This window comes from Podarcis pityusensis, assembly GCF_964106645.2.
Source record: "Podarcis pityusensis genome assembly, chromosome: 2".
NCBI lineage: Eukaryota > Metazoa > Chordata > Lepidosauria > Squamata > Lacertidae > Podarcis > Podarcis pityusensis.
The window spans coordinates 60,939,225-60,952,200 of record NC_138029.1 but is presented as its reverse complement, the minus strand read 5'-3'; the positions used below and the strand labels follow the sequence as shown (position 1 = coordinate 60,952,200).

At 40.7% G+C, this 12,976-nt stretch overlaps 1 protein-coding gene across 2 annotated transcripts in view; it reads right to left on the bottom strand.

Annotated features, from left to right (window-relative positions):
• Nucleotides 1-12,976, bottom strand: part of SPOCK1 (SPARC (osteonectin), cwcv and kazal like domains proteoglycan 1) — a 413,288-nt gene that overhangs the window by 174,652 nt on the left and 225,660 nt on the right. For both annotated transcript variants that reach the window (XM_080996315.1, XM_080996316.1), the window contains exon 4: nucleotides 7,032-7,146. In XM_080996315.1, the coding sequence (XP_080852441.1) occupies nucleotides 7,032-7,146 (115 nt within the window). The remainder of the gene's footprint in view (nucleotides 1-7,031; nucleotides 7,147-12,976) is intronic.

Here is a 12,976-nt window from a genome sequence, read left to right as displayed (position 1 = left end):
ACTGGGAGGCCCTAAAGTTATGTAAAGGTAAAGGGAGCCCTGACCATTAGGTCCAGTCATGGCCGACTCTGGGGTTGCAGCGCTCATCCTGCTTTACTGGCCGAGGGAGCCGACATTTGTCTGCAAACAGTTTTTCTGGGTCATGTGGCCAGCATGACTAAGCCGCTTCTGGCGAACCAGAGCAGCGCATGGAAACGCCATTTACCTTCTCGCCGGAGCAGTACCTATTTATCTACTTGCACTTTGATGTGCTTTTGAACTGCAAGGTTGGCAGGAGCAGGGACCGAGCAACGGGAGCTCACCCCGTCTGTACTGTACACCAAATGGTTTTTGCTTTCTTGCTGAGGGCAAAGGAATGTTGTGGTGTAGAAATGATTCGGTGTACCTACTTACAGCGGAGGATCCTATCCTTAATGGGTAATTTTTGCATCAAATCAATGTAAAAAACAAGGGTTTTGTCACCCACCATCTCAGATTTTGATGAAACTTGGTCATCATTGGTTATGGAGAAAATAAATAAATAAAATGTACACAAGGGTATCTTGTGCCGAAGTTCTTAAGAGTAACAGACAACGCAGATTTAATGAAACTTTGAAGTGCTATAAAATTAAAACCATTTGAGATAGAGGGAAAAAATTTAAGGGGGTTTCTTTCAACCATAACGGAAGGGTTTTCATCAGCATCTGAGATGGAGGGTGACATGACCTCGCTGTAATGATGTGGAATGACCCACATGCTACTTGGCACTCATGTGCCTTCCAGTGGCGCTGGTGCATGCCATTTCCCCATTCAGTAATTGAAGATGACCAAGACTTACATGCAAGTAAGCCCCATTGCTAAGCTTACACTGTAAACTAGGAAATATCAAGGGTGGCTTAATTAGGCAGTAGAGAAAGTCATTGCCTTGCATACCCACTGTGTGCATTTCATTGGTCAATTTCATCAAGGTCATTAAATGGCAAGGGAAGCTTTCTTGCCCTGGGTGTTTGTGCTTCTGCTTTGCAAGCTTTCTGGTTAAGTATTGAGATTTCTAGAGCCAAGAGGCACATGTAAAATGAATACTTGGTAACAACATACACATATACATCTCTCCCTTTATGAAAAGATTAGGATTATTCACAATGGTGAGGCTTAATTGCACATGGCCTCCCACTTAAAGAATTGACCAACTTACTGTTTCTCATCTAGTTCCCCCATACAAAGTCTTGCCTACCCTGCTTAGGATAGAAAGTTCTGGTTTGCTACAGCACAGGACACTGGCTATTGTTCCACAAAGCAGCCCTAATAGTGAAACATCTTGCACAACGAAGTGCCATCTTTCCACAGAGCTGCTACAACTATTTAGAAATCACAAATATTCATACTGGGGCATGTACTGCATTTTGCTACCAAATCTGTAAAACATGGATGTTTGTTCAATCATATTGTTGCAATGCAGTAGAACTGTACCACAGTACAACAGTGAAATGGCTTCCTAATTGCCAGAGACATTTTTATTTTTTTTAAGATGAAAGAAAAGTAGATTTGAGGCTTACATCCTAAAGGACTCCCCAGTTGCCCTGGCATAAGCTAAAGCATTCAGACACAGATAGAAAGATAACACATTAGACTTGGGGAAAAGGGACTTTTAGACAATAAAAGGCAATTACACTGTAAGTCAGGGGTGAGTGGACTTCTTGCTTGTGGGATCTACTTTATTTTTCCCTAGGACCCCAGGCTGAAACCAGCTGAAGCCAAGTACAAAACAGTGGCTTAGAAGTAAGGAACAGGGCACCTCTAAAGAATTTGTCTTCAGTACCAGAACTGAGCTCATGGGCCTTTCACACAAAAATCCATTCTAGGTTTCCCCCAAAGCTTTCTTCATTTCTTTTGGAATAAGTGTTTGGAATAAAAACATTTCTAATTTGGAATAAAAATGTTTCAATTGTTAGACATTTTGGAGTCAGAAATCCTTGTGGAGTGACTTCAAATCACCCAGAAATCTACAAGCGTATTCTGATCTACCTTCTGCCCACTCCTGCTGGAAACATTGTGAAGCACAGCTCAGATAATATTAAGAAATATCAGAAAATTGAAACAAATTCTTAAATTTGGAATCTAAATACTTTTAATTAGAAATATATTTCACTTCCCCCAAAAAGTGTGTAGGAATCCAGACCAGCAGCACATCTACAGCTGTTCTGGAAGTGAACTGATAAAAGGTGTCTCCACTAGAAGTATTTTTCTAAAGGAAATCAACAATCTGGCTGAAATAACAACTTCAACGTTGCCTACTATTCAACTCATTCATGTCTCAATGCAGAAATGTACAACAACTAACATACTATATCTGTAACATAGTTAAAATTCAACCAATGACATACTTACAAATAAGGGCAATTGCAGACACCATTTCTTGTATTTTAAAAATAAACTTCTCAAGGGCATTTGACTGAACAAAACTGCTGCAAAATAGGTCCAAACAGAACCTACCCAACAGACATTTTATTGCAATTTTCCGTAAGCAGAGAAAGAACCAAAATATTTGATATTTCTAGCTGGCTATTATTTCTTTGTCATAAACTTTGAAGCTCCAGTGCATAGTAATAAATTGTCTAGCCATCTTGTACAATAGGCAAAAGATTCAGTGCTTTATACACCTTTCTGCTTTTCAATATGTTTCTTTTCTTTTCTTTTCTTTTCATGTCTGGTAATACATTTTTCCTTGACCTCCAGATCAACTTTCTCCTGATCATATAAACCATAATCGGATACTTTTAAATGTACAATTGGTGAGTGCTAATGGTAAAGTATGTAACCTACTGCAAGGCATTATATTATAAATATAAAAAGAAGAACTTTTAAAATGCTGAAGTCAGTCCTGGCCCGCATTGCACTTCCAGTACACGTGCAAATTTCATGTAAATTAGGAAGTATTATAGGATGAACGGAGAGAAAGAATGCTTACTGGTTACTGCTCATATGTTCATTTATTGAAACCAGAATATATTCTCTCCACTCTTCCCCAGCTACAAAGAAATCTGATGATCTTTCCCCCCCATAAGGGATGAATCCAATATTTGAATGTTCTCTTTGGGTTCTAAAACCAACTCTACAGCAACAAAAGTTTAAAGAGCTCTAAATCTCAAAACATAGCAGTATAAATAAAAATGTTTTTCTTGTAACTTGGAGTGTAGCTAGAGAAACTGTACATTGGCAAACACATCCCAATAACAGTAGTTTACAGAATTGTTTTCTTTTGAGCCACTGAAATTTATAGAATGTCTCCACAGGCAAGGGAAGCTCCAGTCTTTGTTGGTGTAACTAGAATTACAACATTCCCATACACAGTGGATGAAAAAGAAGTATGTACAGGTTTAACGGAAATGAATAGGAACATTGATACATCTAGCTCATGACTGTCTATGCTTAGCTACTCACAGCAGTTCTCCAGGGTTTCAGACAGAAATACTTTTTCAGGCCTATGTGGAGATATCAGGGAATGAACAAGGGGCTCTCTGTATGCAAGACACATGCTGTAACACTGAACTCCAGCCCTCCCCTGGGAATATCACTTCCTGTACTGCTCAGCCTCAAAAGCTCTCCTGAAGGGATACAGATCCACTCTCAAGTTTTCCCTTGGGGTGTAGAAGTTAGAGGCTCAATTTGGATGTAATAACAAATCATGGTTTGTCAGTATAATAATGTGCAGCAGTAAGATTTGGGCTCGCAGGCACTTGCCTACTCTTCCTTCACAGGTGATGAGAGTTTAGATGCCTCAGCGAACAATAAATTTACAATTTTGTCCAAATACAACTAATTGCAGTTTGCACAGAACATAGTTAGCTCTCAAGGCAGTATGGCAAATCATGGTTTGATCCCGGTATGGGATCCTGGATTGAGAGGAAACTATGGTTTGCGCTAGCCATAGTTTGCTACATTAAGAGAAATAAACCAAGTATTATTTACCACAATTAGAAGGGGAAGCTTCTAAGTTCCTTCCCAAACATGCAAAGGAAGAGAAGGAGGTTCAGCATCCTACCTGATTGTTTGAATGTAGTTTCAATAGTGCTTTAATACAGAGGTTTTCAACCTTTTTGGGTCCACGGTTTCCTTGACCAACTACATACATTCTGTGGCACCCCTGTGGGGCTCAGGAGCCCAGTTATGTCACCCCTTGTCTGCAGAGCTGGCAGCTCCTCAACCCTTTTTGAACCCTTCCTTGTGCAGTGTTCCCTCAGCATCTTCTCTTCTCCCCTCTCCTTGGGAGTCCAGCTGCCACTCCTTGTCTCTGAGCTGCCCCCCCACCACAAAGAGAGGTACATTCTCACACTGCCCCACAGGGGCCTGGGAAGCACCCCCTGGCCAGCCCCAGAGGCACCATTCGCCTGGGGAGTTTGTGTCGGAATCTCCGTTTGACAGAGCTGATGAAGCTCATCCTCCGATAATGATTAACAACCTGAGCCTTTGAGAAGGCTCCAGGCACATTCCCCATTCAGCAGAGTTTCCAAAGCAGCATGCGGAAGTGATGAGATTTATGGCTACATCGCTATGCTTTATTTCTTACTACGCAGACAGAAAACACATCCTCTCTCTGTGAAAGGCAGAGAGCAACTTGTACAAACAAAGGAACAGGAAACCAGTAACGTCACATCCGTCTCCCGTCTCCCGTGAGACTTCCAACAGCCTGGAATGTCTCTGGAATGTAAACAGAGTCTTGTGACTCCAAAGCACTGCACAGTGGCAAACAGAAACTAACAGTTTGTAGCCAGGGTTGCTGCAACGAACAGCTGTGCAAGGTTTTGGGAGGCAGATACGCGAGACAGCATCAATGTAGGGATGGAAGGAAAGAGGGACAGAGGCCAGTGTTGCCTGCAGCACCCCTGACCAACATTCAAGGCACCCCAGGGTGCCATGGCACACTGGTTAAAAACCACTGCTTTAATAGATTGAAACAAAGATTTAGGACATTTAAAGTATTTCTTCACACAATGCCTATGAACTTAAGGAATTTGCTACCACAGATGTGGTAAATGCCTTTAAATGTGGATTAGACAGGTTGATGGAGGATGCATCTATCAGTAGCTATTGCTCAAGGCAGCTGTGTGGAACTTCCAGATTCATTATACCATTGAATAACTGTTCCTGGGAAACAACCGTGGGAGAAGACAATTGACGAGTCCTGCTGCTGGGTGTCTGTAAGCATCCAGCTGGATTGACTGCCTCTCCCCCTATGAACTGACCTGGATCATCACTGGAGGCCCTTCTTTGTGTGCCTCCTCCATGAGAGGTCTAGAAGGTGGCTACATGAGAACAGGACTTTTTTGCAGTAGCTCCCTACTTGTGGAATGCTCTCCTGAAGGAGGCTCACCTGCCCCCTTCATTATACACCTTCAAGGTGCCAGGCAAAAAAGTGCCTTTTCAACCAGTCTCTTTTGTGTGTGTATATGTGTGTATGATGGTAGTGGTGGCGGGGTTTATTTTGTTTTTCTTCTTGTTTTTCTTATGTGTTTTGTGTTTTTATCTTGTATTTTAATGCTGTGAACTGCCCTGAGAGTTTCGGATGAAGTGTGGATATAAATTTAATAAATAAAATATAAATATAAAAACCATAAATAGCTACTCATTTGTATGTTGCTCAGAATTAAATGAGGAATGCCTCAAGAATCATGCACCATTTCACCTTGTCCTGGCTATAAAAAGACAAGGGTCAGACATTTAATACATGGGAAAACTGCCCCCAAATGAGTGCTTGGATGCAAGTCAGCTCTTAATTAACATTCTGGTAAAGCATGAACATAAAAGAGGGAAGCATGGGTATGTATAGGCGATTTAAAAAAATAGATTAATGACACATTATTCAATTTTATAGGCTTTATGTTCAACAAATCTTAAAAGAAAATGCAAATGGTGTCTATATATGTGTGTGTACACACACACACACACATATATATACACACACAGAGGCAGAAAAAAACTAACAATAACACACTGTTAAAACCCATCCAGAAAGTCTAAAAAGGAGACAGAATGCCCCAAATCCTACTTCATCTCTTTAAAGTGGTCAAGGATAAGAAATTATTGCAATGATTAGTATCTTCCCTTCCTAAATTTTCCTTTTAGGCACAGTTGGATGAAACACCCTGTAGATTAGGAGGGAAGAAACTATAGTTTAGCATGCAAGGGAGAAATGACTCTGCAGCTTCTATTTGCCACAGGGAGCTAACTAACTAGTGGAATTAATTTTTTTTAAGAAAGAAAGAAAGATTAGCTCTACTTCTTTGGGATAAATGCAGTTGTCAGTGCTGCCTGCTGCCTCTCTACTCAACAGAAGGCCTTGATTTGCAATGTAGGAGGACAGATGTTTTATCTGGGAACTTGTCCAGATCTTTAAAACATACGCAGATGCATACACGCACACACGTTTGCACTATTTGCCTCTTTGGTCCATAACAAAGGCTTCAACAGCATTGAGTCAATATAACAGACAAATTGCTGGATACTGTACTTAATACTGTCAGGATCGAGTTCTTGTAACACATGGACATTCTTACATTTTATCTTCTATATTATTCTATATTTTATATTATTCACAGAAGCCTCTTTCTCATACACTTGCAATTAGAACTGAACCCACAGTGGTGGCACTGAGGAGACTTTTCACTGGTCCTTTTGACCCTTACAAAAAACATGATAATTTTCTGAGAGTTGCAAATATAGTTTGCCTACTGTGGAGGGTGAACAGTGTTGAGGGGGAGAAGGACTGGGCCCCTGTGGTTCAAGCAACCAAGCCAATTCTTCCTGTTTTGCTACAAGAAAATGAAACCAGCCACACAACATGACAAGACTGGAACCATCTGATTGTCTCAATAATGGGGAAGCATCCCTTCTTCCTTCTTTCCTCTCTCTCCCAAATCAGGAGCTTCATTTCCTCTCACTGACATTGGCTATGTGGTGCCATAACATCAGGACACTGATAGGTTCAGCTCCCAGAATATTTTGAAAACCAATCAGAGCTGTTTAATTGAAACTATAAATCACAACATTCTTACCTGTGTACCAGTTGCTTGCGACTTACACAAATGGCTGTCTCGTAGTCATGAGTGACACACACTTTATGTGGGCTGCACTTTACCTTCAAGCATGGGTCTTTGGAAGGATCAAGAGCTATTAAAAGCAAGATATAAAGAAATAGTTTAGAAAATTATCTCTCCTCCCTCATTAGCCAAAATAATGAGCCAAGCATCTCATGAGGAAACACTTTTCAGTGTAAAAATGTTTACCCCATTTATCTTCACCACTCCGCAAGAAAGATTATGCTCAGATACAGTCCAATGTACTTTATAGCCATCCAATTAGGATTCAAAGCTACATAGATCTGTTATCCAGGCCCTGTGTTCTAACCACTGCAACATCACAGGTTTTTTGCTAGTTACATACACTTTTGCTTGGATCTGCAGAATCACAGAACTGTACACAGCGGGATGAATCCATCTCTTGCCTCCCCATGCCACCATTTAAGTGGGACATAACTATTTATTATTAGATCATAGATAAGTACAGAGTCAATAACAATTGATATAATAAATAAATACAAAAGTAGGGAAGGTGCCCTACTGCTCAGGGTGAGGAACAGAAACAAAAACAGGTTGCATAAAAAACTAGGTGCCGAATAACAATTCTCCCTGGACTCTAAAATATTTGCCATGAAAAACTATTTTCTGTATCCATTATGCATTTTTCCTTTGATTTTAACATCCACATCATAATTGATTTTTAAAACTATTTTTAGATAGATCGCACAAGACTTTTTAAAAGAAGAATACTGCTTAGAATATCACCAGTCTATCATGCATGGAACTCTGGACCATAGCAAAATGCCACAGTTATCTATTGAAATAACAATTGTACAGCCAGCTACTTAATGATTGCTACTGTGCAGCAGGACATGTAGTGATTGCTCAGCCCCATATAATAGAAGCAATCTTGTATTACTACAATGTGTGATATCTTGTATTCAGCATAATTCTAAAATCAACAAAAACACAGCATGCCAGATCTAGCTAGTGCCAGCATGACATGCAAATACTAGTGTAGAATAGAGATACTATCATTATTGCAGCAATCACACCTTTAAACATTAACTCACAAAGAATCCAAAAGAACCTTTGAAGTTCTCTGTACACACATGCGGATGACGCTCCATTTGCCAGTTAAATACAATTACACCTGGGTACCCATCTCGGCAGAGCAAGGCAGCACCGATTCAGGATGTAGATTCAAATGAATTAATAAATGTCATATCGTGGTTAAACTGCAGGCTGTCTTTTTAATTCCACAGAAAGAAAAATAATTACAAATCTGGAATTTTGCCAGGACACAAGGATTAAAACCTTTTCACATCCAAAAAAAGATCTCGAGGGACTGTAAGCAGTCCACTGATGTTCTGCCAACAATTAGATGGGGCTCCTATGAAAATGTCCCATTTAGCTTATGATAAACCTTTTGTGTATGCAGCATGAATATGTGAACATAACAGAAGGGTAGAAGGAGGGAAGTGCCTGAAACTCAAGGGCAGTATTATTATTGGACCAATTTTTGCATTGTTGTTGTCTATCCAAGCTGCTTCAAATACACTCATCCTGTGTGGATACTGAATGCACCAGGTGGCATCCTTCTTGCATGCTCTGCCTCCAATGTCCATGTGTTCACTGTCAGTGTGAGTCTATGAATCCATGACTGAATGTATGAAAGACTCCTCAGCGCATTCAGAAACTCTTACCCCCTCCTGGACAAATGTCTGGACACTGGAAGACACAGCCAGCAGGTGTGCTGATGTCAGCAGGCGTGTTGCTGCTTCCTCCTCACCTGCTGAATGAAGTTATGTAGGATGAAGTCCATGTGCTTGCACCTGGCTTTCACTTTGAATTGCAGCTGTGGGTGGGCAGTGGACAAGTGGGTGACGGGTGGTATGCAAGCAGGCATTGGTGGTTGTTCTGCCACCCTCCCAAACTGCTGTCTAGTACAGAAGGCTTAACGTGCTGCATGTTCTATCAGGCTTTGGGCTGCTCACTCAATGAGAGACAGCAGTACGGTCCTGCTTCCCATTCATGTTATTTAGTGAAGTTGTGCAGCGTGAAGCAATTGACATTTTATTACTTCATTTATCTTTAGAATAACAATGTTTGAAAGGTCAATATTGTTATCCCTCTGTTGTAGAAGAGGAGAGGGCCCGAGAGTCCACCCTCCATGGCCTTCTAAAGCTTCATTGTTGAGGTGAGAACTATTGTAAATACACAAATGTTTCTAAGTTTCTACTACATTTTTCAATACAATTTATTATTTGGAAAAATGGGGTTCATGGCATGGAAATGGTTTGTCTTACTTCCAAGCATTTTAGAATGTGCTTCCCCACATTAAGTGCTACACTGAAATCTTTAACTCTTTCTGACATTCTATATAGATTTCTGAGTAAATATATCTGCTGAGCCATAAAGAGTGCATAAATTCATGTTCTGATTAACTGAGAGCCATCTTCCAAGAAATTTTAGAAATGCTTTTCTGTCACTCTAAAACTGTGCAAATAGTATTTCAGAAGAAGCACCACATGCATATTAGCCATGGCATGGCATCCCAGAAGAGTCACACCAATTAATCTAATTACATGTCAATTTAATATGCAGAATAGCTGCACTTTGCCACCTATGATACATATTCACAGCATTTCACAGAGGTGAATGAGTTCCTCACATTGGCTTTCATCTATTCTTAAGGGGAAAACTGCATGCTCTCAGATGTATGCTTATGAGGCACAGGGATAAATTATGTCTGACAAGGATAAATTAGTAGTGGATAGAAAGAGGAATGAAACCATTTGAGACTTTGATCATCTGACCCTGTGAGAAATGTTCTGGAGCCAAATCTCATGCAGTAACCATTCTCAAGCCAAGTTTCATTCTACCATTCCATCCTTTACTAATATCTTCTCTTTTCTACCTCATTTTTAGCCCTTTAGTAAATCTCTACATCAAGCAGGTTTCAGCAGAAAGTTCTGAAGTCATTTTGACACAATACACCAGATACTCAAAATTTAGGTAGTATTGGAAATGAGGCGTGACAGACAATGTAAAATAGAAGGTGAAAGACCAGAAATTTGGATTACAAACAACTTTGCTCATAAAGAAGTGGAGTTGGATCTGGCTGGTGGGCTGGATCCTTACCTCCCCCAATAGCAAATTTGATAGGAGAGCGGGCCCTCCCATTTGTCAAAACCTGGTGTCAGGTGACAACTTCAAAGGAGGTTGCTCTCAGCACCAGTGGAGCTGATTAACACTGATTGCACAGGACCCCTTTGAAGTCTGTTTGCAGGTTTGCATTTAAACCATATCTGCAAAGAGATAGGAAAGTACTCCATTTTCAGGTGTGGCTTGAATTCAAACTATGCCAGCAAACAGATGTTTTTCATTTCCAATTGCAGGGTTAGCTGGAGACCAAACTGTGGCTGCAAATGGACTCTTAAGGCATGCTATCAAGTGCCAACAATCGGCTGATAGTGTAAAATGTACATAATCAGTTACTTTGTCAAAATGACTTGTATATTGTTGCTGTTTACGCATGCAAGCCCCGCCCCCCATTTTCTAGAAGAACCCATCAGGATGAACTGTTTAAACTGTCAGTCCAAAGCAATAATACACTAGGTAGGGTGCTGTTAAGGAATAAATCTAGTAATTACCAGTGCAAACCTAAACATGCTTACTCAGAATTAAGTCCCACTATGTTCAAGGCAGGCTTACCCTTTTGCTTTGGAATAATCTTAATTTAACTCAGTGGGACTTACATCTGTGTAGACATGCACTGGATTGCACCGAATAATTGCTCCTGTGAGCCCAAAATACACCACCCACAAAGGAGGTTACCCATTACCCATTTGCATAATTTACTGCTCTGAACCTTGTGTCCTTAATGTCAGACTTCACTGGGGTGGGGAATTTTTAATTTGTCTCGCTATCACGCATGACTGGATCTCACTGAATCATTCCTGATGCAGCGGTGCAGCAAAATTATTGCCCATCAGCAAAGGAGGCTCGTTGCTGCATCTCAACACAAATCACTCTTCAGAGCTTGCATAATTCAATTGGGAGAAGTGTCAGAGATGGGACACGAGCAGCTGTCTGTGGCCCAATGTCTGCTATTGGAAGAGTCTGCTTGCCCTGTTGTTCAGGATCTATTTTAAACAGAGATAACTGTTGTGTTGTCCTTAGGAAGTATGATGACTTGCATTCTCAATACTTGCCCAGCTTTGCTAACCAGAGTTGCCAAGACAGAATAGAATGGGTGGATGGAAAAAATGACAGCTCTGAAGGAAGAAATGGTTCAACCATTTAAAACAGTGGACTCTTCTGACATGGCCAACTACTGTCCTGTCAAGATTTATTTGAATAAAGTGCCTCATCATGTGGCTCAGCTGTAGATGATTTTAGAAAAGATGGGGTTATCTACATCCATTTTTGTCTGGGTTCCAGTCCTGTGAATACGGACTGCACAAATACAGGAGAAGTGTGAGTTTTGGTGTTTAATCAAGAGTTACAGAAAACAAAGGCGCTGCCTGCGTGCTTCCCATGGGCATCTGACTGACCACTGTGAGAACAGGGTGCTGAACTAGATGGCATGATCCAACAGGCCTGATGTTCTGAAACAGGAGAGCTATTTCCAACTGCCTAGGTTGCAGTGGGATTTATGGTACTTATGGTATAGTGTCATTTAATTTTTAAGGACTCTCAATGGCCAATTCAAAAGGGCAGTATAGTGAGGCTTTGGTTAGAACAGGAGACATGCTTGGAATTTATGATCTGAGGAGGTCCCATACTAGCTGAATAGTGACAGGGGCCACACACTTGTCCATCAGTGGAGCATTTCAGTGGGAAATTTTTAAACTTGATCTGCCTGGTTAGCTACATCTCTATTAGCTTTCCTTCCCAGGAAGGCAAAATGGAACCATTTGAGTCAAGGCACTTGAAGTGGGCACATAAAATAGTGGAGAAAGTATGTGCATGAATAAATACACATGTGAAAAATCTGAAATGCATACATAAGCACAAATGCACACATTGCTTTTATAAGAAAAGGCACTTACTAGAGCAGCCCCCAAGTTCCACATTCATATGCACATTAGCAAAGTCTGCAGCTACTCTGGAATGGTTATCTAAAGACCAATCACTGGAACCTTTGCTTGTTCCGCATTTCAGCTCAGTTATCACCAATATTAACTTTGCAGTTGACTGTCTCACAATTAGCAATTTCCTCAGTCCCCTCCCCCAGAGCTGAGTATTGTAGCTGCTCAGTGTTGGCTCAGCTATTTAGAACTACAATAGTGTTCTGCATTAACACCCCTTTGAAACGTAGGCTGGGTAACTGAGCACAACTGGTGCAAGTGTACTGAATATGGTACATTTAGCACAAGTCACTGGAAGTCTTCAAAATAAACATTTTTAAAAGTGTCAATAGTTTTGGCACCTTAATACAATTAAGTCTGTAGGAGAAGGTAATGAGAACGTGGATCAGAAGTTCATTATGGGGTTAAGTGCCAACCTTCCATTAGTTTCCATTAAGGAAACATTTATGTATAATTTGAAGAAACTTGAAAGCACAGGTTCAGCTTAGCTGTAAGAAGAGTTTGGAAACAAAACCCTCCGTTGCTGACTCATCACAGCACTTCAGATTCATTGCTGCATAGCAACATTCAAATTTATCACTTGTCTCCTCTCATGGATAGAAAGAACAATAGCTAAAAATTAGCCAAATAAAAAATGCTTCACCTATACAGTGGTACCTCGGGTTAAGTACTTAATTCGTTCTGGAGGTCCTGGAACTGCTCTTAACCTGAAGCACCACTTTAGCTAATGGGGCCTCCTGCTGCCGCCACACCGCCGGAGCACGATATCTGTTCTCATCATGAAGCAAAGTTCTTAACCCGAGGTACTATTTCTGGGTTAGAGGA